The 24,216-nt window shown below is 43.3% G+C and overlaps 2 protein-coding genes across 2 annotated transcripts; both read left to right on the top strand.

Moving 5' to 3' along the window:
• Positions 1-1,912: 1,912 nt before the first annotated feature.
• On the top strand, positions 1,913-12,709 carry atp6v1c2 (ATPase H+ transporting V1 subunit C2; the record flags this gene model as incomplete). Its single annotated transcript, XM_080012068.1, has 12 exons — positions 1,913-2,038; positions 2,749-2,816; positions 3,411-3,496; positions 5,365-5,459; positions 7,867-7,958; positions 8,081-8,176; positions 9,065-9,133; positions 10,091-10,183; positions 10,298-10,385; positions 11,198-11,295; positions 11,428-11,557; positions 12,617-12,709. 12 exons carry the CDS (start codon positions 1,913-1,915, stop codon positions 12,707-12,709), a joined length of 1,134 nt encoding a protein of 377 aa, XP_079868194.1.
• A 6,326-nt stretch (positions 12,710-19,035) lies between these two features.
• On the top strand, positions 19,036-20,451 carry kcnf1b (potassium voltage-gated channel, subfamily F, member 1b; the record flags this gene model as incomplete). The annotated part of the gene is made up of 1 exon (XM_080012067.1): positions 19,036-20,451. The coding sequence occupies one exon, from the start codon at positions 19,036-19,038 to the stop codon at positions 20,449-20,451; it is 1,416 nt and encodes a 471-aa protein (XP_079868193.1).
• Positions 20,452-24,216: the final 3,765 nt, after the last annotated feature.

Here is a 24,216-nt window from a genome sequence, read left to right as displayed (position 1 = left end):
GACTCACGTTGCTCCGCGGAGCAAAACAGGAAGTGGGGTCCTCGCCGAAGCGGGTCCGTGCGGAAACAAATCCGTTACAAGTCCAGTTCCCGAGGCAAATCTTTTTTTCTATAGCGATTCAAAAAAAAAAAAATAATACAACACACATTGTTGACAGTGTTTAAATAGTAGTAATTGAAACTTTTAAAGCAAGCATTATAATAGGCTCAGAGGATATATTATCTAGATCCTTGATAGTAAAACACAACACTTCAGTACATTTTTCAAATATCTGTTCTTTCTCAAGTATATTGGGTTATGCATATCATATTATTTTTAATTTATTTTTATTTATTTCTTTTTTATTATAGACACATATTTTCTTCCCATTCCTTTCATTTACCCAATGTTTTTATTTTTATTTTTAATTTTTTTTTAAATTTCAAGATTTCAAGATTTTTTATTTGTCACATACATATACATACTTCCATACATATATGCAGTGAAATGTAATAAATTGTTATTACCATTATCATTATTCGATATTATTTATCTCGAAACGTATCCAGAGGAGGACAACCCACTTCCTATTCAACACCACACGTTTTCTAAATTTGCATTGGTCCCCAGTATTAACATGAAACCTATGACCGTCTCATTGTGGAACATAATAACTCTTCCCTGTTTGGGTTAGGGTCAGAGTGAGTCCCCTGAATTCAAACAAAACACCAATGACATGGACATCATCATCCTCCAAGAGACCTGGTGTAAATCATATTGTCATCAGTCAAACTCTCAACTGTTCGGGGGGAATAACACTTTGGTGCAAATCAGAAATATCAAATGACATGATCCCAATGAAAACCCAAGAAATCCCCAGATCACAAATCACAAATTGTACTCTACCGCATTTTTAACGTAATAACATAATTGTAACAAAAGAAAAACATTAATTTATACTGTATATCCTAGAATATAAAACATCCTATCCTAAAAAAAGTATATATACTATTTTGGTAAATTGTAATGAGGATACTTTTGCTTTCGTACCAATGGCAATGTGGTACTTATGTGGTACAATGTGGTACTCACCTTTACTGGAGTAATTTTGTGTCACTGTATTTCTTTGTTCTTCTTCCACCACTGCCTAATACAAAACAGGGGGAAAAACAATAATAACAAGTACAATAATATATATTTCTCTACGAATATATAATATGAAATCCCTAAATCATAAGTATGTTTGTAGTTCTCATTTGAATGCTGAATATATATATATATATATATATATATATATATATATATATATATATATAATTATCATTATTATTATATTTTTTTATTTCTATTGGCTTAATAATAATGATACATTATTTAATAGATTTTTTTTAATGATTTTATCTTAAATTATTTCATTTAATTAATTACTGGATTGGGATTATTTTAGCGCTTTTTTTTTTTAAATGATTTTATTGTATTTTATTTGTTTGTTTTGTTCACAGCCTGACAGTGGACACTCCTCTCACGTGCACGCGGCAGTGGGACGCTCGCAGGCGCAGACGCGTCAGTCGCGCAGACGCTCCAAGGACGGCAATCATGTCCAATTAACGGTAAGAATATCAATGATATGGTAATATTGTCGGTTGTCGCGTATGAACGTCAGAATTTTGTTTTTTGATTTTATAATAGAGGATTCAGAGATTTAAGAACACGTCCTTTAAAAAATGGAATGGAATTGACCAATAACCTGACGCATAACAGAATAAACTACTGAAACATGTAATTTATGTTTTCATGTCGTCCTTTAGGCTCTCCAAAAAATGCACTTCACTTTAAGTTTGTTTCATCAAAGTCTGGTTGGCTGTCCAAGCTGGGTTTTTTTTGTTTTTTTATTTGGAAGACTGGGAGTTTTCCCCCCACTGTGGGGATCACCATGGACTTTTGGTTAATATCCGTTCCGTTGGACAAGACCACCGTCACCAGTCTGGAAAAACTAAAGCACACAGTGGCCAAAACCAACTTGGCCTCCTGCTGCAAGTTTTCCATCCCGGAGCTCAAGGTAAGCTCCATTTAAACCCCTAACTGCATCTCCCCTGCGATGAAGAACGCCTGATATTGGTGCTTAGAGGCGTCAAATCATTATAACGAATGATAATCAATTATGACTATAATGTCAGTGTCAATGTTCTCCGGCATAATAAATTCGCCCAGTTTTGCAAATTGGTTTGATTTAAACTGGCAAACTGGCAAATGTACAGGTCTATTGTGAGTGTATTGCAGTTCTGCACTAAAGGTAAAGACTATTTTACATTGCAGCTGAACTGGTTGATGGTGTTTGGTGTCCTTCTCCAGTGGAGGGATGGGCTCAGGTTGCTAGCGACAGTTTGGTGGAGCAAAAAAAAATTCCATCTCATCCATCTCTCAGCATGCTGAATTAAACAAACACAGAGGGCCTCCGGTAAAGGGGTATGAGCCCGGTGTTATCCTTTTTTTTTTTTTTGGTTCGTATGATCCTAAATGGAAACGGTGCGGATCATACCTATGCAGTCATTTTGCTCTGCCGGATTCGATGCACTTAATAAGTGAGCAAGGCATTATAAATGCAATGCTTTTTGCTCGGGTTTCTCGGGTTCCAGCTCTCTGGGTTGACTCTCGCGACCTGACAGGTAGTGTGTGTGTGTGTGTGTGTGTGTGTGTGTGTGTGTGTGTGTGTGTGTGTGTGTGTGTGTGTGTGTGTACATAACCACCCCCCCTCCTCTCCCCCTCCAGGTGGGAACTCTGGACAATCTACTGAGCATGTCAGACGATCTCTCCCGGCTGGACACGCTGACGGAGAGGTAAAACGATCGAACGAACGCAAGCCAAACAAAACAAAGTGAAATGTGACTTTCTGAGCGTGTTCCGTGTTCTTCCGTCTGTTTGTAACCTTAATTAAAGAGGAGGTTCGTTCCTGAAGTCACCTAATGGCTAGCATGTAGGTTATTTGATTCTTAACTTAGGTTATGGGGGAAAGCTGATGGTCATTCACTGGTCCCTCGATGTGAGCCAAAGGAGGTTTAACTTTTGTGATTAAGGCCCTATTTACCCAAAAGGTGTTGTCCTAGAGCCAAGGGCCGAGCAAATAGGGACAAATTAAGCTTTTTTTAATGTCTTGAACCCGTTGGAGTTCATGTCCATGCAGAGTCCAACCCTTGCGTACCCGAACGTACCAAAGTTTACCGCCGGAAGCATATTCAGTTGCTCAATACTCTGGTACTTAAACTAACATTTGAAATGCTAAATTGATGCTTTACATAATTTGTCTTCTGGGAAAACACGTTTTATATTGTTGATTTAACCTGAGACTAGAATGTTCTAATCAGACCCTGCGGCAAAGAAAATAATATTCCCCAAAAGCGATATTAACATATTAGCACTGGCCCTACCCACAGTGTTATCAAAAGAACGTGTCAGTGCATGGGCGAGGTGATGGAGCAGCCTTGTGGCAAAGTGCTGGAAAACACCGTGGCCAACGGAGGTATGTGTCATTGCATGGCCCTGTCTCCAATGCAAACACAAACACGGCCAAAACACACATAACATACGCACATAAAATAAATTGATCAAACGGCACCAGAAAACCGTAAGCAAACAGCCTTCAAGCTCGAGGCTTGCATACAAAGTCGGACGCCCTGCGTCTAGGTTCTAGATGTCAAAACCACACACACACACACACACACTTAGAAACTTACACTGGTCCTCACAAGTATAGCAATACAAACACACATGCATACACAAGTCTAACTAGGCAGTTAAAAAGGGGAAAAAAAGTTAGGACCGCCCAAAACTTTCCAAAATGTCCTCACTCAACGGGTTAGAAACTTAAATTGGTCCTCACAAGTATAGCAATACAAACACACACACACATAAATACTAATTACGCAGTTCAAATGGGAATAGAAAGTGAGGACCAGCCAAAATGTCCCCATTTTCCAAAATGTCCTCACTCAACGCGTTAGAAACTTACACTGGTCCTCACAAGTATAGAAATACAAACACACAGGCACACACATAAAATACTAATTACGCAGTTCAAATGGGAATAAAAAGTGAGGACCGGCCAAAATGTCCTCACTTTCCAAAATGTCCTCGCTCAAAGGGTTAAAAAAATCGTACAGGTCCTCAGTCTAGCAATACAAACACAACACCACACACACAGGCACACACATAAAATACTAATTACGCAGTTCAAATGGGAATAGAAAGTGAGGACCGGCCAAAATGTCCTTACTTTCCAAAATGTCCTCACTCAACGGGTTAGAAACTTACACTGGTCCTCACAAGTATAGCAATACAAACACACAGGCACACACATAAAATACTAATTACGCAGTTCAAATGGGAAAAAAAAAAGTGAGGACCGGCCAAAATGTCCTCACTTTCCAAAATGTCCTCGCTCAAAGGGTTAAAAAAAATCATACAGGTCCTCAGTCTAGCAATACAACCACAACACCACACACACACACACGCGCACACACACACACACACACACACACACACACACCAGGCATTCATTCGTTATTTTACAAACCATCACTTCCTTGATTGTAATAAAGAGGTTCTTGCTTTATTTGCTTGAACTCTGAATCTGCTCCTGCCAGCGTAGTTGCCATTGCTTGCATACCATGATATTTCACCTACTTTTTGCATACTATCTGAGCATACTATGGCTTCAGACACGTTAAACATGTTCACTTACTAACCAGGCGTACTTCATAGTACATGCAAGTTGAGTCGTCTCATTCTCCGCGCGTTACCTATATTAGCAGTTTTCCATGAACATATTTTAAATGTTGTATTTGTTGGGACCATGACTGCACCGGGAGCCGTTAATAATCAAGTAGGGAGGTGGTTATCCGAGGCTAACCAAACGCCTGCTCCTTCTCTCCCCCCCTGTCAGACCCCAGCAGCGTTCAGGAAGGCTCCCTGTCTACCCTCAAAGCCCAGCTCAAGGCCCTCAGGGGTACTCGCATGCTAGGACCGCGCCCTTGAGGGGCGGTCGCAGTGTGTTCCCTCCCTCCTGACTGACATTTGCTTGTTTGCTTTTTCGTTGTTTTGCTCCCTGTGTCTCACTCTACTATGTTATCGTCGCCGCACCGTTTCAGATGTACTTCTCTTTTTAGTTCCGTCCTTTCTGGTTGGTTTGTTGGTTTGCGTTTGCATTCACAAGATTCCTACATTTGAGAAAGTTCATGGCTGTGTGTGTGTGTGTGTGTGTGTGTGTGTGTGTGTGTGTGTGTGTGTGTGTGTGTGTGTGTGTGTGTGTGTGTGTGTGTGTGTGTGTGTGTGTGTGTGTGTGTGTGTGTGTGTGTGTGTGTGTGTGTGTGTGTGTGTGTGTGTTTTTAGTGGACCTGGTGAGATACGTGACAAAGTTTCAGTGGGACAGAGCCAAGTATCCCACGACTCTTCCTCTCCGCACCTTGGTAGAAAGCATCAACAAGGTGCGCAACTGTCCTGCACAACATAACATATTCATGCAAAACAAATACTCATCGAGTACACTCGAGAAATATATACATCAAAACCCTTTCCAGAGTGGGAAATAATGCAGTCATACTTTAAGGCCACTTGAATTACTCATGCACGATTTGCAAACGATTAGTTCATAGCGAACTAATCCTTGAAAAACGCACCTTTTCATTGCTTGTGCACATACATCGGGTCGTACGCAACACTGAGACACAGTTGAATTAGAACCACCCCCCCTCTGAGAGCAACTCCACCCACGGCTGTAGCGCCTCAGCATCGAAGCTAAGAGCTAAGCATGGGAACTGCTCTGTTGGCTGCAGAGACCAGCACAAATCTTGGCTGTTCGTGATAAAACTGCTGCAAAGGAAATTTGAGTAGACCGGTACCTTGAGTTACGAGTGCACTAACATACGAGTTTTCCGAGTTACGAGCCGTCGTTCCGTCGATTTTTTTTTGTATTGATTTGCGAGCAAATATTGGAGTTACGAGGGGCGAGCTTCAGGTGCACAGCCACTGCTAGCTGGTGTGGCGAGCGAATGCGGCCAGCTTCCTGTGTCTCACTCCTTCACTTCACGTGAGCGTGGAAGCATCTCTTTAGTGTTTTGTGCTCGCGATTTGTGCTTTTTGATATTTTGACAAATTTTTTTTTCTAACCACGGGTCCTAAGAAAGTAGTTGCTGAGAAGAGGAAGCGGATGATGTCCATTGACTTAAAGCGCAAAATCATAGAAAAACATGAGCGAGGTGTGCGTGTGATGGAATTGGCGAGGCAGTACGAGCGTAGTACTTCTACCATATGTACCACACTGAAGCAGAGGGAGGCGATAAAGGGTATTACGCCAGCCAAGGGCGTTTAAATAATATCTGAGCTGTGGACCGCTGTCCATGAAATGATGGAGAATCTGCTGGTGGTGTGGTTGACGGAGAAGCAGCTCGCAGGAGATTGCGTGACGGCAATCTGCGAGAAGGCAAAAATGATCTACACATTCTCTTTTATTGTGTTTCATTATGTTTTTATACAATATTTGTTATTTATAAATACATTTTTCTTATTTAAAACCAAGTAACAAAAAAAATTGGGGTGTTTTTTGGGGGCTGGAACAGATTAATGGCATTTCAATTAATTTCAATGGGGAAAATTGATTTGCTATACAAGCAGATTGAATTACGAGCTCTGTCACGGAACGAATTAAACTCGTAAGTCAAAGTACCAGTGTATTTAAAAAAGATAGACTGTAGGCTGCGGTGTGCGTTTCTCCAAAAAAAAAACCCAATACAAATAATGTGCTTTCATTGTAGATGTATTTGTTTTTTTAAATTGGATTTTATTTTCCGACATTTAAATAAAACAAAAAAATCCCTGCCTGGGGTGTCCTGCACAAGCTTGAAGCACGGCAACGAGAGTCGGAACCAATTTTAAACGAAGCCTTGTAGATATAATATGAGAACCCAGTGTAAAGGTCAAACCCCATTGGCTCACAGAACCCGGAGATTGTGCTCAAACCCCATGGGCTCATGGAACTAGGGGCCTGGCAGCTCATTTACATTTAAAGCTACACACAGAAACAGACTGTCCTGGAACGGGATGGTTTAGAGGCATGTTAGAATGGCTCAAATGCATAATCTGAGTGGTACTTTAGGCAAAAAACTTCAAAAACATGTTTTGGAGACCTAAGATACTTATATTAACTTGTTGAAAAGGAGCACAAAAGGTCCCCCTTAAATGACTCAGGAGTCGGGAGTTACTCTGACAGTGAGCGAATTTTCAGTTGTCTAATTTTGAAACTGAAACTGAAACTGAAAATGTTGGCCGAGGGCAAAATTAAAGTCGAAAGCAAAAAAAAAAAAAAAAAAAGCCAAGGCATTTGGCGTAATTAATATTGAATGGCACTGATTTACACTTACGTTTGAGAGCATTGGGCTTAAAGATCTTCTGGTATCCACCATTTTGTGTTATTGTGCCTAAATAAATATTTTTGTCAGGATTTAATCATTACTGTAAAAATTACATTCATGACTCAGAGCGACTCTTCTGACTCTCGTTAGACAAACTTAATCAAACACAGGAAGAGGCGGAAAATCAAACACCTCTTTTTTTACAGAGTGACTTCTCAAGAACCGAATCTCAGAAAACCATCGAACCTTTCACCACAGCAAAATCGTCGTCGCTCCCAGAATGAAACTCGTTCTGCTGGAGCTGGTCTCCTGTCCGGAACTGACGAAATAGACCAATTGGTGTAGCCTCGCGATTTAGATCTTGCAACACAAGTCCGGCCTTTCATCGCTAATTTGAATGTACGAGAATGTTGTAGTCTCACATTGATTATTTTTGCTGACGTTTTGACGCCAACATGTGTGTGTGTGTGTGTGTGTGTCCCAGCAAGTGTCGCAGGTGGAGGCTGAGTTAAAATCTCGAACGGCGGTGTACAACAGCCTAAAAAACAGCCTGCAGGGCCTGGAAGGCAAAGCAGAGTGAGTTGTCGGCCTTTTCCCAGTGCTTTGTGAGTGTTTTCGACGGGATTTCAGAAAAAACACGGCCCTCCGTGTTTACTCCGAGTGTGTCTGTGTGTGTGTGTGTGTGTGTCTACGTCCAGAGGCAGTTTGCAAACCCGCAGCCTGAACGACGTCGTGAAGAGGGGAGACCTTGTGGATTCGGAGTACCTCACCACGCTGCTCGTGGTGGTAACCAGGTGGGGGAGCGACGCCGAACTGAAAACTGCACCCCCAAACCAGGCAGAATATTACAGGATCAGATACAGATTCAAGATTCAAGAGGGTTATTTGTGACATACATATACATACGTTCATACATATATGCAGTGAAATGTCTTTGCAACGCACAATGTTAATTAATGGCTAACCTAAATAGATACACATGTTACATGATTTGCCTGGTTTTGCAGACAGAGATTAGGCCTAATCTTGGACTAAATCAGATTTTTAATCAGTCAGATTTAAGATAGTCTCAGACTCTCCCTAGTCCTGTGTTGAATAATCTGATTTCCAGAAGGAGGATTATAGCTAGATCTAGGTCTAAGTGAAGGTTTCAATTCAACCTGGCTGGAGGCAGGTTTATCTATGGATGAATGGATGTGGGCGTCCAGGTGGAACCTTGACAACAGACAACATGGATTATCTGGACTCAGACCAGAACCAAGACCAGACAGAAGGAGCCGACTAGTCCTTCATCACCTTAGTCTAGGACTTCCTAGTCGAGAACTAATTAATCTTAAAGCCATTTTTTTATTCAGGTATAATTTAGGTAGGATTATTTTGGTCCTGATTTAGATCAAACCTGGTCTGCGAAACTGCATGTTGTAATAACATGTTTCATGCTTGTTTGGTCAGTGCAAATTATGGTTATTTTGTGCTTCTGGTCTCAATAATCGAATCATAGTAGAGCTATAACCTGATGCCCTGCTTTTTAAATCTGAAAATCTTTCTTTACGGTCAAATTTGAGTAAATTAAATCATTACAACAAAATATCATAAGATCTCGCAATTTATTATTTGAATTGTTCAAGCGCTATTTTTAATGCTGCGCCGCAATTCTCGCTCTTCCCATGGGTGTGCGTCAGAGGGAGCTACAAGCAGTGGGAGAACACCTACGAGTCCCTGGCCCCGTTTGTGGTTCCGCGGTCCAGCAGGTACGTGAGCGCTTCCACGTGGTTGAGCTGGCGTACGCTCCAAGTTCCACAAAACATTCTATTCCATTCCGGTCTAAGTGGGAGGGCCAGTTTGAGATCCCTGTTCCTTCCTCTCCAAGGCTTTGGGTAACCACAAGTGTAAAATTGCCATTGCCGAACGCAAGAGTCCAGCCCCCTGTGGAGCTTGGATCAGCGGTATCATGAGAAGAGATTAAAATGAAATGAATTGGAATGAATGAATGAATAATGTGCAACGGTATTACAGGTAAATATGCTGGTTTATTACACAACTCTGTGGAACACTCGATTCCGATTGGCCGATAGCAGCAATCAGCGGTCAGTTATTTCTGAATAAGACCGCTGTCTGTTAATAACGGCCACTTCTCCACCTGGATTCACGTCTACTAAAAGTATATTTGACTAAGAATAATGAGTAGTATTTGACTCAGTTCTTTCTGTCGTCATTTAAGAGCTATTTTTACTCACCACCACAGTGCCGTAAAATACTCGATTCCGATTGGTCGAAATAATCAATGGTCTGCTTTTTCTGAATGATGATACGCTGTCTGTAACTAATGATCATTGTCACGGGCAACCACTTCTCCGCCTGAATTCACCTCGCTCACATCACGCTAATAATAACACGCCATCTCGTGATGTTACACGGAAAGCACAGCGGAGGACTTGAAGAGATGAATGCGTGTATGTCCAATTTCACATTAATAACAGTTTTTGTAGGGAAAATAATTTGCTGCATTGTTGGCTGTGCTGAACTATTTTCTTATCGGAAGCTCCTGAACTAGTAATACTACTACAAAAAAAACCAAAAAAAACTCAAATCGATATAATGTCTCAGTGTATACATTTATTTCGTAAGTAGTGTGGTGAGGTAGCAGTATACGAACAACACTGAACTCTGACAAACTTCCGAAACTCGTTTTTCCGTGTGACCGACAGGAAACTCTACGATGACGGAGAGGGGGGAATCTTCTCCGTCACGCTGTTCAAACGGGCCGTGGACGAGTTCACCGCCCGAGCCAAACAGAGCAGGTAGGCGGTGCCGGCTGGTCGGCGAGTAGGAGATTGTGGCGAAGCCCCACGTTGTCTGTGTCAATGACCAGAATGTAGTCTGTGACCCCCCCCCCCCCCCCCCCCCACCCGCAGGTTCACCGTGCGCAGCTACAACCTCTGCGCCGAGGAGCAGCAGCGGCAGGAAATGCAGCAGCTCAGCACTGACAAGAGGGAGCAACACGTGAGTCGAACCCGTGCGTTCGCAGCATCAGTGAGTGTGTGTAGCAGTCGTGACGGTTGTTTAAATTCCGCTTGCAAAAAGAAACAATGGAAATTAGCCCTTGCGTTGCAAGATCAACATCGCAAGGCGACACTAATTCATGAGTTTGGGCCAGAATTGCAGCTCCAGCAGAACAAATTGAACTCTGAAAGTGATGACTATTCATAGGGATGAGAAGTTTGACTCTTTTTTTGTTTGGATTAGGTTCTTGGTGAGTCACTCGGTAAAAAGAGCCGTTCAGTTTTGTCGACTCCTCGTTCGTTTTATTCAGCAGGTGTAACGCGCAGTGAGCGAGGGCGGACTTCCTGTGAATGATGAACGAGAGTCAGAAGAGTCGGCTTGGCTCTGAGACGTGAATGTAAGTCTCACAAGAAATCATTGAATTCTTGTGAGAACTCATTAAAGAACTCATTTAATTCGGTCAAAATTATTTATTTTGGTAGAATGCAAAAGAGTAAATCAGTCGCATTCAATATGAAATACACCAAAGGCATCGGCCTGTTTTTCCTTGGACTTATAGTTAATCCTCAGTAATTATTTTCGGTTTATGAGTCGAACATTCACTCTTTTGCCGGAGTGACTCCTGATTTCTGAGTCATTTATAAGATTTGTTCGCCTTGACCAAAACATTCACAAATCTTGCATAGCTAACTATTAGTCGGCCATAATAATGAACACAGTTCTGCATGTTTCGGACGTTTGTAGTGGTTAAAAGGATAGTGGTGTGTTTAACTTTTGGTCCCTTTCTGTGTTTGCCCGCCCCCTTGCTCCAGGGAGCCTTTGTGCGTTGGCTGAAGGTGAACTTCAGTGAGCTGTTCATAGCATTGATCCACCTGAAAGCAACAAGGGTGTTTGTGGAATCTGTCCTCAGGTCAGCTTTTAATCTACTTTCTCCTTGTTCTTACTATCTTCCTCAAGGTGTTCCCTCTATAGATACTGTGAATTTTCATTGAAAATGAAACCACCCCGCAACAATGCGACTCAGAATGATGTGCTTTTCCAGGTACGGCTTACCGGTCAGCTACGAGGCCTTCCTGCTGCAGCCAGACACGAAGCGGGCGAATAAACTGCGAGAGCTTCTGGCTTCACTCTTCAAGCATCTGGACCCCACGGCCATGTGCAGCAAGATAGATGTAAGATGTCAAATTAGAGTGCTTGTGAAATGTTGGCAGAACAAATTCGTACAGTAAACTCTAGGAGAAACAGTTTTCCCCACATTTTCCGGCCTTTATATGGATTAAGGCTATATATATTTTTTCATATATATCATTTGTCATTTGAATTTAAAAATAAAATTCAAAATTTAATCATTTCATTTTATTATATCTATATTATATTTTTATTTGTTTCAGGTGGAATTTCACCATATATGTATATACTGTATAAACTTACATATAATGCAATATACAATAAAATAATAATACAAAATATCATATAAATATCATATTTTTGTATAGCAACATTTTTTAAATTCTACACTTAAATCTTACATTTTGTAATATAAATTATTTTATATTTCATGGCTGAAAGCACAATATTTCTGGGGACAAACTCCTTTATAAGTAATGATTAATGTAGAATTGATTCCCTTATTTATAGATTGAATTAAGTTATTTCTTTCCATGCATGTTTCCCGGTCACCCACTGCACGAACCTTTCGTTTGGTAAAGAAATGTTTTTACTAATTACTTAAACAGTAACCCTAGGATGCAAAGAAACATCAAGGGAAAGACAAAAATTACGATTATGATCATGATTATTTTTATTATGCTTGAAAGTCCTTGAAGAAAACACGATCAGTGAAAACCTGTAATATTCCCCCTGGTGTTGTTATTCACATCGTAACCTAATAAAATAATCACTTATATGACATTGATTATACCAGGGAATATTTAATCCAGCACGGTTGAAAATAGACACTTGTGATTGTGGATGACAATGACATTAATAATGTATGATCTATATAATGATATATAGATATATATAATAGATATACTTATATAATTAATATTCAATGAAATTATGTTATATTTTCATTAATAAAGATCACACTGAAAATGTATTATGTTTGTTTTGAATGAAGTCCTTGAAAATGAAAAATTTGTGCTTAAAAAAGTACTTCAAAGTCCTTGAATTACTTTTTGGAATGCCTGTCCCTCACACAATTTGCTCTGTTGCCCTCTGCCGAGCAGCAGGGCTACGACATCCCAGAGATGAGCCAGCAGGAGTACTTCTCCTACATCTTCTTCCAGATCAGCACCAACTTGTTGGAGAGCAGAAAGTAGCAGGAAGGAGGACCTGACCAAAAAGCTCAAAAACTCACCAGGAACTTCATTACATAAATCATCATTACAATAGCAGATTCTCGATTCAAGATAATGCCGATATGATGAACTTATGAATGAAAAAACGGTATCAGTGTTTTAATGTCAATGTGTATTTACAGAAAAAGGTTGTACAACCATTACAAATCAAATAAAAAAAAACAAAAAACAGATTTATTCACTGTTTATTCACTCATTTATTCACTCATTTATTCACTGTATTTATTTATTGTATGATTTTATGGAATAATCCAACATCCAGACCATGGGGTGGAGAAAAAGACCATTGAATCATATTGTTACTATTACATACTACTATTACATATTGTTATCATTGCAACAAATGACAGGTAATTAACCTGTATTCTGCCTCTGTGGACTCTAAATAAACCATTTGGTGCATGACTCACATGCCAGGCATCAATATGGACACAGGGGGCGGCGTAGGTTCCTGTTAAACGCGGCATTCCATCTGTCGCATAATTGACAGGTTGACGGTTGTTCTGGTTTTACAGAAGAATCCAACATTTCATAGACCATGGTAGGAGAAAAAGACTAATTTGCCTCTGTGGACTCCAAGAGAGAGGGAGAGAGAGAGAGAGATTTTTTTGATTTTTAAAACATTTATTTTAAACATTTTCTCCAGTTCACAGTGAAGACATTAAAAAAACAACAATATGTTCAATACAAAAGCCCTAAATGTTAAAAACAGACTGGAGGCACAAGTCGTCGCCCACCAGCGAACAGATGACGTCATTAAAACACCACAGTTTGATAAAAACATCCAGACTCTTCCTCAGTTTGTGAAAGTTAAAATCAATTAAGACTCTCGCCCTGACTAACGCCACAAACACTTTTCCTAAAATACTTTCCTTTCCTCTCAGTTTGTTTCTTGTCGTAATGTATCGGGTCGCCATTTCTCTGCGTTGGTTCTGTAATATTTAACCCCACAAATAAAGCATTTTTGGACCACTCTTCTTTAAAGAGGTTAAAACTTTCCTTTAAAACACTAAAAAGCTCTAAAAGTCTGTCCCACTCTGAAAAACAGTGAAAAATAGACTGAGAGTTTACAAAATGGACATTCATTTTTAACAGTTGGATTAAAAATAGAAACAAAACTATTGACTGCTACGGCTCCACGTAGGACTCTCCATTGGAGGTCCCCTGTCCTTTTCTTGGAGGGTGCTTTGTAAAAGCTCCTCCAACACGGCTCCTCCTGTCCCGCCATCTGGAGCCGTCCCCTCCAGACAGTGTCTTGCCGCGTTTCCAGTCCTTTCCTGTTTAAAACCACTACACACTCTTTATAAAAAAGCTTTCCCACTGGCTGTGTGCAGGTCCAGTTTTGTCCAAAGTGCCTTGTGCAGTAGTTTCCCAGAGGACACCTCCAGGTTGGGAGTCAGTCATCTCCGGGAAGGGATCCTCCGGGTTCGGCTCCTCCGCCCCTTCTCCGTACTCCTTCAGCAGGGCCAGTTCCTCCTCCATAAGTCTCTTTCTCCACCTCTTGAGCACCAGGTGTATGATCCTGGTGGACCTCACCCCCAGCCGCTCCACCATGGCCTCGCCGTCCTGCAGGTCGCTCCCCGCTGCCGCCACCACCTGCCTCAGGGACAGGACCCCCCGCCTCCCTCAGGATACTCCTCAGTCCTGGAGTGTCCTCGTCCTGCACGTCCGGCCTGGCTCCTCCGATTACTTTTGTCAGTGGAGGGAATCTGCAGCTTCCTTTTTCCTTTTTTTAAAAACACTCCAGGCTTTAAAAAGTCCATGATAAAAACGGGGTAAGCCCGATGTTTTTAAAAGACTTGTGTCCATTAAAAACAACGAGCTGTGAAGTCCCATCTTCCCAGTCCTTTTTAAGATCAAGCCCGCCACGTTGTTCCAAACATTAAAATAACCTGTTAGAATTTATTGTAAAAACTGTAATCTAAAAGTCCCACTCTGCTTTTAATGTCCACTACACCATGCCCCCCTTCCTCTTTTGAAAAAAAAAACCCTTTTTCCTTCCTAATCCAGTGGAAGTCCCCGCCCCCCCAAAAAAGTCCATTAACTCAGCCTGTATTTTCCTTATTAATAAGTCTAGTGGTTGGAAACAGGCCACTCTGTGCCACAGCTGAGGCCACCAGGATATTGATGATCAGCATTCTGCCCCTGAAGGACAGCTGTGGCAATGCCCACCTCCATTTCTTTCGTTTGCCCTGTATTTTTTCTAAAAGCCCTTCCCAATTCTTCCCCATCATACTTTAATTCCCTAAAAACACTCCTAAATATAAAAACCATCTCTTCTCCACTGTAAGCCTCCCGGTAGTTTTAAAAGTCCCCCCCCTCCATCCGCCCACAGCCAACGCTTCACTTTTGTCCCAGTTGACTTTTGCTGCTGATATCAGCCCAAAATCCTTAATGATCCCCTCAGGTTGTTGATTTCATCCTGCTTTTTTATTAAAACAATGACGTCATCTGTGTAGGCTGATAAAATTTGGCTTCTTTTAAGACCGTTTAAGAACACACCCTCAATTTTGGTCCTTAATTTACACAACAATGGTTTGATTGCCAGAGAGTACAGCATCCCCGAGAGGGAGCAGCCCTGTCTAACCCCCCAACACACTCTAGAAGGGCCGCTCAGTCCTCTATTGATCTTCAGTACGCTCTCAATGTCCTGGTACAATACCTGGATCATGGCTATCAGACCTGGTCTGAGGCCGAAAGCCTCCAGAGTGTTCCAGAGGTAAAGGTGCTCAACAAAAGCCTTCTCCCGGTATAACGAAATGAGCCGAATTTCAATGCCCAAAGCACTAGAGATGTCCAAAATATCCCGAATTAAGGACACACTGTCCAAAAAAGACCTACCAGGCACACAGTACGTTTGATCCTGATGGACTACCATGTCCATCACCTCCCTCAGCCTGTTGGCTAGTGCCTTCGATGGGATCTTATAGTCTGTGCACAAAAGGGACACAGAATGCCAGTACTTGATCTCCTGCACGTCTCCTTTCTTTGGCAGGAGAGTGATAACTGCTCTCCTGCAGCTGACTGGCAATAATTTATCTTTAAAACCTTCATTAAAAACCATTAAAAGATCCTCCCAGAACTCTTTATAAAATTCCGCAGGAATCCCGTCGATGCTGGGGGCCTTACCCCCCTTCATGCTCTGCAGGGCCGCGTAAAGATCCTGCAGGGTCAGAGATTCCGCTGATGTCATCTGGGACCCTGGGTATATTCCCACAAAAGGAGTAAAACAGTTATTTTTGTTCCTTGTACTCACTTTCGTACAGTTCTGTACAAAGGTTCACGCCTCGTCTCCCGTTCTCCTCTGGCCTCTTGAGCTCGAGTCCTGTGTCATATCTCAGGGCGTGAATGAACCTGCTCTGCCAATTCCTCTTCTCCAGGCTAAAAAAGAACTTAGATGGTGCGTCCATCAGCGCTGCGCTCTGGAAGCGAGAGCAGACCAATGCTCCCCTGAGCCTTAGTGCCTAGTAGGTCTGTGAGAGCAGCTCTTTTAGACTTGAGGTCCTTAATACGATCTTGATTTCCAGTGGATTCCACTACACTCTGTAACTCCACAATGTCAGTCTCCAGATCCTTCATAGATCTGGTGATGTCCCGTGTGACATTGAGAGTGTACGATTGACAGAGCTGCCTTATCTCCTTCTTCCCACAGTCCCATCAGAGTCTTAAGGAATTAAAATCCTGCTTCCTGTTTGTAAAACCTTCCCAAAAAAACCTAAAAGCATACTTAAAATTGTAGTCACATAATAAAGTGGTATTAAAATACCAATACGCACTTTTAGGCTTTGCATTGGCGATAAAAGCATGTTATACAACCAGAGAGTGAGGAGTAAAACCAACACGCATCATTTTACATTCCTTAAAAATGTTAAAATGTAAAACGGTAAAACCGGCCTCTGCATGGCGCCCAGGTATACTGCCTTCTATCCCACACGTCAGTTAACTTATTCTCGTTTGAGAGCTGCCTCATTGCGTTCTGTGATGCTCTGTGAGGCTCAGTGGTTCCCGTCTAAAAGATCATTCTCGGTGCAGTTAAAATCTCCTAAAAACAAAAACTCCTCAGTATGAACTTTGCCTAAAACACTAATTAAAACTTGTAAAAAAGTAACTCTGTGTGGCCTGTGGTGCACGTTTATAAAAACGAATTTATAGTAATTTATTGTCAAATGTTGCCCTCACCACCATCACTTTGCTGATGGTGGTGTGGAGCACCCCCGCTGGTGGTGCTCTTGTGGCTTAGCACCACCCCACTCCCTCTTCCAGTCAGCCTCATTGACAGTCACTGTGAGTCTCCTGCACCAACATCACATCCAGCCTCTTCTGGTTCATCACCTCGTACAGCAGAGACCTCTTCCGCTGCGTCTCTCGCCCCGTTCACATTCAGCGTGCTGACGTTAAAGTGACTCATTGCAAAGGAAAGAAGAATCAGCCAGAACAGCAGCACTGACTTACACCTCATCATCATCTTCCCCATTGTTCAGCTCCTTCCTGATTTTTTGCACTATCTTCTTGAGCCTCTACACTTCCTGGTCCGTAAAACCTCCTCTCCCCTTACTCCTCATCTGTTGCTGGGCAGCGTTTGCCAACAGCTCCTTGTCTGAGAAGTAGTCCTCCACCTTTGTCCCTTTTACGTTCTTAGTTGTGTGTAGGAACGCTTTTATTTTCCCTACACTGTAACATGTTTTGCCCTTTTTCTTTTTGACGGCGAGAAAAACCTGCCCGTCACTGTCTGCAGCAGAGTCTTCCTCCATCCAGGACTCGGACTCTGAGCCTCCCTGCTCCACTGTTTGTCTGGCCTTCTCCTGGCATGCTGTCCCTCTCTTCGCCTGAGAGTCTCCTCCGATTTTATTTGACTTTCTTTTTAAACTCTCAAAAGATTGTCCTCATCTCCCATTTCAAAATCGCTCCCTTCCAACGTTTCTTCCTGTCCCCTCCTGTCCCCCGACACTCACCTGCCTATCTTCTGGACCCTCACCTGTCTCCCCCCGTGTCTCCATGCTCACCTGACTGTGCTGTTGACCTTCACCTGCCCCCTCCTGTGCTCCCTTGTTTACCTGTTTTTCCTTTTTCTGCCCCTCACCTGTCTCCTCCTGTGGCCCCACCTTCACCGGTTTCTTCCCCTTTTCTTTCTGACCTCCAACTGTCTCCTCCTGCGCTCCCCTGTTCACCTGTTTTCCCCTTTTCTGACCCTCACCTGTCCCCTCCTGTGCCCCCACCTTCATCTGTTTTTCCCCCTTTTTCTTTTTGGCCCTCACCTGTCTCCTCCTGTGCCCCCTCCTTCACCTGTTTTTCCCCTTCTTGACCCTCACCTGTCCATCCTTTTGCCCATCACCTGTCTTGCTGTTTGAGTTCCTCCCTGGGCATGCCCTGTTCTGATGTCCCTCCCCACCACACCCAAAGCACTTGGTGTTGTCAGAGTTGACAAAAACCACGGGGTCAAATTCATCTGCCCTGATTATAAAAGGCGCCGCTCAGCTCCGCAGCCCTGTTGTTCAGGATCATCAGGACGTGTCTCCTGTGCGACACCACATGCTTCCGCAGCGGCGACTTACATCCTGACGGGACTTCCTTAACTGGCAACACCACCTTCCCGTGCCTCCTCGAAAGTTCCCTAGTCAGGGTCTCGTCCTTGATAAAAAGGCGGAACATTCGCCAAATTGACCCTCTTCGCCGGTGTGGAGGGGGGCAGGACGGGAACAAACATTCCGTTCACCGTGACGCCGCTCGCCACCACCATGATGCTGCTGTAGCCGACAGCCTGTCCCCCTGCCAGGCTGCAGTCCTCCACCGAGACGGAGGAAGACACGTGCTTCCTCGTTAGCCTGGTGAGGTCCGACATGGCTGCGGACCCGCCACACCACCACCCCCACCCCCACCTGCTGTGTGCACACACTACAACCAGTAGAAACAAAACGAACACCCGTCACCAACAAATCATTATAAACATACAATTTGATTGAAAAGTTAGAGAAAGAAATGACTCACTCCGACACACGCTCCGCTCGCTCACGCCTCCAACCATTCAGAGAGGGAGAGGGAGGGAGAGACAGACAGAGAGGACAGAGAGAGAGAGAGAGGGAGAGAGAGAGAGAGAGAGGGAGAGAGAGAGAGAGGGGCACCTTGACGCTCCACTCTTGTATTGAGTAGGTTTTTTACGCACCGCATCCATGAGCGGCTGCGACTAAGTTGGACGGCTGCGACTCGTCCGTCTGGAACAGAATCATCATCGTTATTATTATTATTATTATTATTATTATTATTATTATTATTAGTCGCTTCCCCCCAGGATGTGGACCATACCCAAGCCCAGGTACCGACGCGGTAAGGAGGGGGAGGCTGAGATCGCCGTGAACATCGGCGGCGTGAGGGTGGTCCTTGTCGGGGACGTGTTGAACCGCTACCCGGAGAGCCGCCTGGCCGAGCTGCTGAACCGCTCCGCGCAGACCCACGACGACGGCGACGACACGATCTCGTCCCTCTGCGACGACTTCGACGCGGCCAGAGGGGAGTTCTACTTCGACCGGGACCCCGACGCCTTCCGGTGCATCGTGGACGTGTACTACTTCGACGAGATCCACATCAAGCGCGGCATCTGTCCGATCTGCTTCATCAAGGAGATGGAGTTCTGGAGGATCGACCAGAGCGCGCTGGACGAGTGCTGCAGGAGCTACCTGTCCGAGAAGGAGGTGGAGCTGAAGGAGATCCAGGGCAAGGTGCGGGTGATCCTGGAGGACGCGGAGGGCGAACCGTGCGCAACGCGCTCCGGGCGGGGCAAGAGGCTCCTGTGGCTCCTGTGGAAGCTCCTGGAGAAGCCGGGCTCCTCGTTGCCGTCGCGCGTCGTGGCCATCGCCTCCTTCCTCTTCATCCTCGTCTCCTCGGTGGTGATGTGCGTGGGCACCATCCCCGAGCTCCAGGTGACGAACGCCGAGGGTAAGCAGGTGGAGCACCCGAGCCTGGAGGCGATAGAGACCGCCTGCATCCTGTGGTTCACCCTGGAGTATCTCCTGCGCCTGGCGTCCTCCCCCAACAAGCTCCGCTTCGCGCTCGCCTTCATGAACGTGGTGGACTTCTTGGCCATCGTGCCGTTCTACGTGGTGCTCAGCCTCAACTTCCTCGGCAGCACCGCGATGATGGAGCTGGCCAACGTGCAGCAGGCGGTGCAGGCGCTGCGAATCATGCGCATCGCGCGCATCTTCAAGCTGGCGCGCCACTCCTCGGGGCTCCAGACCCTGACGTACGCGCTGAAGAGGAGCCTGAAGGAGCTGGGGCTGCTGCTCATGTACATGGGGGTGGGGATCTTCGTGTTCTCCGCCCTGGCCTACACCATAGAGCAGAGCCACCCGGAGACGCTGTTCAGGAGCATCCCGCAGTCCTTCTGGTGGGCCATCATCACCATGACCACCGTGGGCTACGGGGACATCTACCCCAAGACCACGCTGGGCAAGTGCAACGCCGCCGTCAGCTTCCTGTGCGGGGTGATCGCCATCGCCCTGCCCATCCACCCCATCATCAACAACTTCGTGGTGTACTACAACAAGCAGAAGGTGCTGGAGACGGCGGCGAAGCACGAGGTGGAGCTGATGGAGCTCAAGTCCGGGGGTTCGCCCGCCAAGAGCTGCGCGTGCGCGCGCGACGGGCGCAGCGACACTTGTAACGCAAGTTCCAAGCGGAGACTACTTGAAATTCAAAGTGGAAATCCGTAATCCGTAATTGTCTGTGGTAATGTTGTTAAAAAAAATGTCCCATGTGACATTTATTTAGCTGCCACTTTATAAGAAACAGCCATTCAATGCATGTGTGTGTCCTCTATATGCTGTTTCCATTGTTGGGTGGCGGGGTCCTACTTTCCCGGCAACTGTGTAGCTCGTTGTGATCAGGAGACTGTCGATGTGGACGAACTTTCCCAATAAAGAACAGCACCCAACCACCCCCGTCACCTCAAGTGACCAACTAAAACAAACGTTTCCCTTAATGGAATTCGAGGACGCCTCTCAACACCGGCAATCTTACGGGTCGCCAGTTTCAGTACGATCAAATTCAAAATCATAGACTCACAGAAGAATCTGCTTCGTTGTTTGTGATTAAAGATCGCTTAATGTGCATTCACCATTATCACTGACAAAAGAAAATACAGACATTCCCATCAGAAAACAAATCAAAACAATTAAACAAAGAATTGTATGTACAGTATATGGTATTGTTTATATTTTCGCGTCTTGGTGCTAGTGCTTGCTGGTAAGATTATATTTCTGCTGTATGCAGTATATTGTGTGTTAAATAACGAAACAAGGCCGTGCAAACCGATTTTGAAAATAAAAATAGGTGACTTGAACTTTTTTGTCTCCTTAGTCTGTCACGCTGTGCTTGACCGCAACATGGGGGTTACAGAGGAAAATCATATATATTTAATATAGCTCTCAGGGCTGTAGTACTGTGTGCCTGGTAGAGTGTGTGTGCACGGCTTTGTCGGTGCAATTTTGATCAATCGCTTCTCCTACAGGGGTCCCAAAAAGAACAAATATCACTCAGCATTCTATCATAACAGCAGCAGGAGAATGGACATTATACTTTGAATGCTATTAGTGGGCAGTGGACAATCAAATCAATCAAAATACTTCGCAGATCAGAGAGAGAGAGAGAGAGAGAGTGAGAGGGAGATGGAGAGTTAGAGAGAGAGAGAGGGTATTCTATGCATTTACCAATTTCAATTTCAACAGCCTAACAGAGGAATCCTTTTTTCCTCAAATGCCATATGACTGAGGTGATGTGCTTTCAAAATGTCAACAGTGCACATGCAATCCTCTCTTCAAGGCCTTGGCGTCCCTAGTCCATTTCAAGTCTAGTCCTTTTATTATCATTACTTTCATTGATAAATGATTTTTTTTCTTCACAGCTGTGCAAAGTAATGATGCAAGACTGGCGAACGAGTCGGTCATAGCGTAACAAATGTTTAAAATTAGGCAGGAGTCGTGAGTCACTTCCGGCAAAAGAGTATTTCGTTCGAGACTCGGTTACTGCAGCCAGTCACTCAGGTTGAACAGTGACCTGAGACTCGAATCTCAAACGAAAAGACCCGAGAGCCTCCAGTCGTGAGTCACGTATGCGCTTCCAAGCAGAGGCAATGACTCCCGAAGTGATTCTCAAATGGGTTTCATTCCCATCTCAGAGCCGGCTCATCTGTCTCTCATTAACCCAAAGTTACACAGACTGATTGAATCGAACTAATGAAAAGTCCGAAAATTTAACAAATCTTTTCATGAGTCACTCGTAAAGAGTCAAATTTCTCAAAAGAGTCAAACTATTCATCACTAGTGCAATGGACAATGTATTGTAATTATTGACTTGGAGAACAATAACTAATCGATACTGAAGAAATGAAGCCAAATGTCAAATATGCTGTGAAATAGATTGTAGTTATTAACTTTGATAATAATATCTTATCAATACCAAAGCCAATTAGCTGAAGGTCAAATATCTTCTACCAATACATATATAAAAATACAATATGGATACTTGAATTCAGATATATACTGTATTTGCTCCACATTTAACATGCTCCACACATTTATCGATGTTGCTCAGGTTGATTTCTCCCAATAACAAATAAAAGTGAAATAAGAGATGACTTTGAATCAATAATAATAATAATAATAATAACATTGCTGTCCTGAGTTGCAATTATCTTGATAGTTAAGATATTTCATTGAGAGTATATTTGACCTAAAGTTACTAGTAATTTGACTCAAAAGGTTTTGTATTTGAGGAACTACTGTGACTTGACTTGCAAAGGCTCTGTGGAATTCTCGATTCTGACTGGTCGTTATCAACAGGTCTGTTATTTCTGAATAACAGACCCCTGATCTGTTGATAATGACCATTGTCTTCCCCACATGGATTCAGCCCCCCCCCCCCCATTTTTCTCAGCGGAAGATAGTTATAACATCCTCTCCAATCTATATTCCATTGCAATGATTTCATTTATTTAGTGAGTAGCCGTGTAATAAGTGCAATAATGTAAAGCCTGTCCATAGTCCGCTCTCTCTCTAGATACAATAAGAAAGACAGATACAATACAATAAACCCAACAATCAATGGAATATACAATAAATGTGCTGGTAAACAATAAATATAAACCTTAAAGTAACAAAAACAGTAAAGAATGTAGCTGCAGGCAGCAATACAAGGGGTCCATTATGCTGTCGCTCCTCATTACGTCGCATTACGACTAAAACAAGCTAACTTTTCCAATGAACGCAACCAAGACGTTATTACGCGGTGAGTCCTGGTGACACACTGAGTTAGTAACCATGTTATGACTTTATCCTAAAAATCAGAAGGTGGCTGCCTACTACCTGCACAAAGTCCTGCCTCATGGTGTCTCAGTGGAAGGAAATCAATCCCTGTGGAAGTTTCCAACAACACGGCTCCATTCGAACGGATTTAACCGTCAAACTCTGGTCACAGATACAACCCTACTGTGCTATAAAACAAACCACAATGCTCTGTCAAGCCCCCTAGGGTTATCCTTATCTTCAAACAAGAGTGAAGTTGAGTGAAGATGGAATCTGATCTAGTGTGGTTTTGTACGGATTACCGCTTTAATGTTTTAAACGCTACATAACATACAAAAAGGCTATTGTCTTATACAAAACATATGAAACATCATTCAGCTTAATCGATCACCTGAATTTTTCTCTCACAAGACACACACGCGTCAGTTTGTAACCACTACGGCGCGATGGAGCCCACACCACGCAGCTTGCACGGTGCGAATGGAAGTCTGTAGCCACAACCTGCATATTTATAGCTGATTGGATAATTGATGATGATTAGCTAATTTAGCTAATTGGATGATTATGTCACAAAGCATCTTACTCCACAAACTCATCTCGCTTCACCGCCCGAATGGAAATTTGAGAACCGTGGCATGTCGGTGGTGCACATACGTATGTTATGCTATTTCCAGTCAAATTTAGTTGGTTTTTCACTCATTTCTGCTCTGAATGTGCATCAATATGGAGGAAACTTGAACTGCGAGATGTCTGCAATGTCCCGGATATAACGACACCTCAGCCATGTCCGTAGCCCCTGCGGTTGTCCTTTTCCAGACACTTTAAGCCCGATAAGTGCCAAGGAGAACAAAAATTATAATAATCTGAACAATCACAATAGGGTTCCATCCCTACAGGATAGACCCCTAATGACCTTGAAAATAAATGAGAAAAAATGACAATGTACGCTGACCTAAACACTCAACCAGAAGATGGATACATTTAAACCTAAGAAGTTAACAATAAAATGAACCTAACAATAAACCAACAAAATGAACCTAGCAATAAACAACGAACACTCAAGATCTTGTAATGAACAATCAACCGAATGATAAATATTAAATATACCTATTCAAATACAAATATATATAAAAAAAACAAAACAATAAACAAAACCTACATTTTAAAAGTAAATTA

The sequence above is a fragment of the Zeus faber genome (genome assembly GCF_960531495.2).
Source record: "Zeus faber genome assembly, chromosome: 13".
Lineage (NCBI taxonomy): Eukaryota > Metazoa > Chordata > Actinopteri > Zeiformes > Zeidae > Zeus > Zeus faber.
The sequence above is the reverse complement of the archived record's forward strand: the minus strand, read 5'-3'. Positions and strand labels throughout refer to the sequence as shown.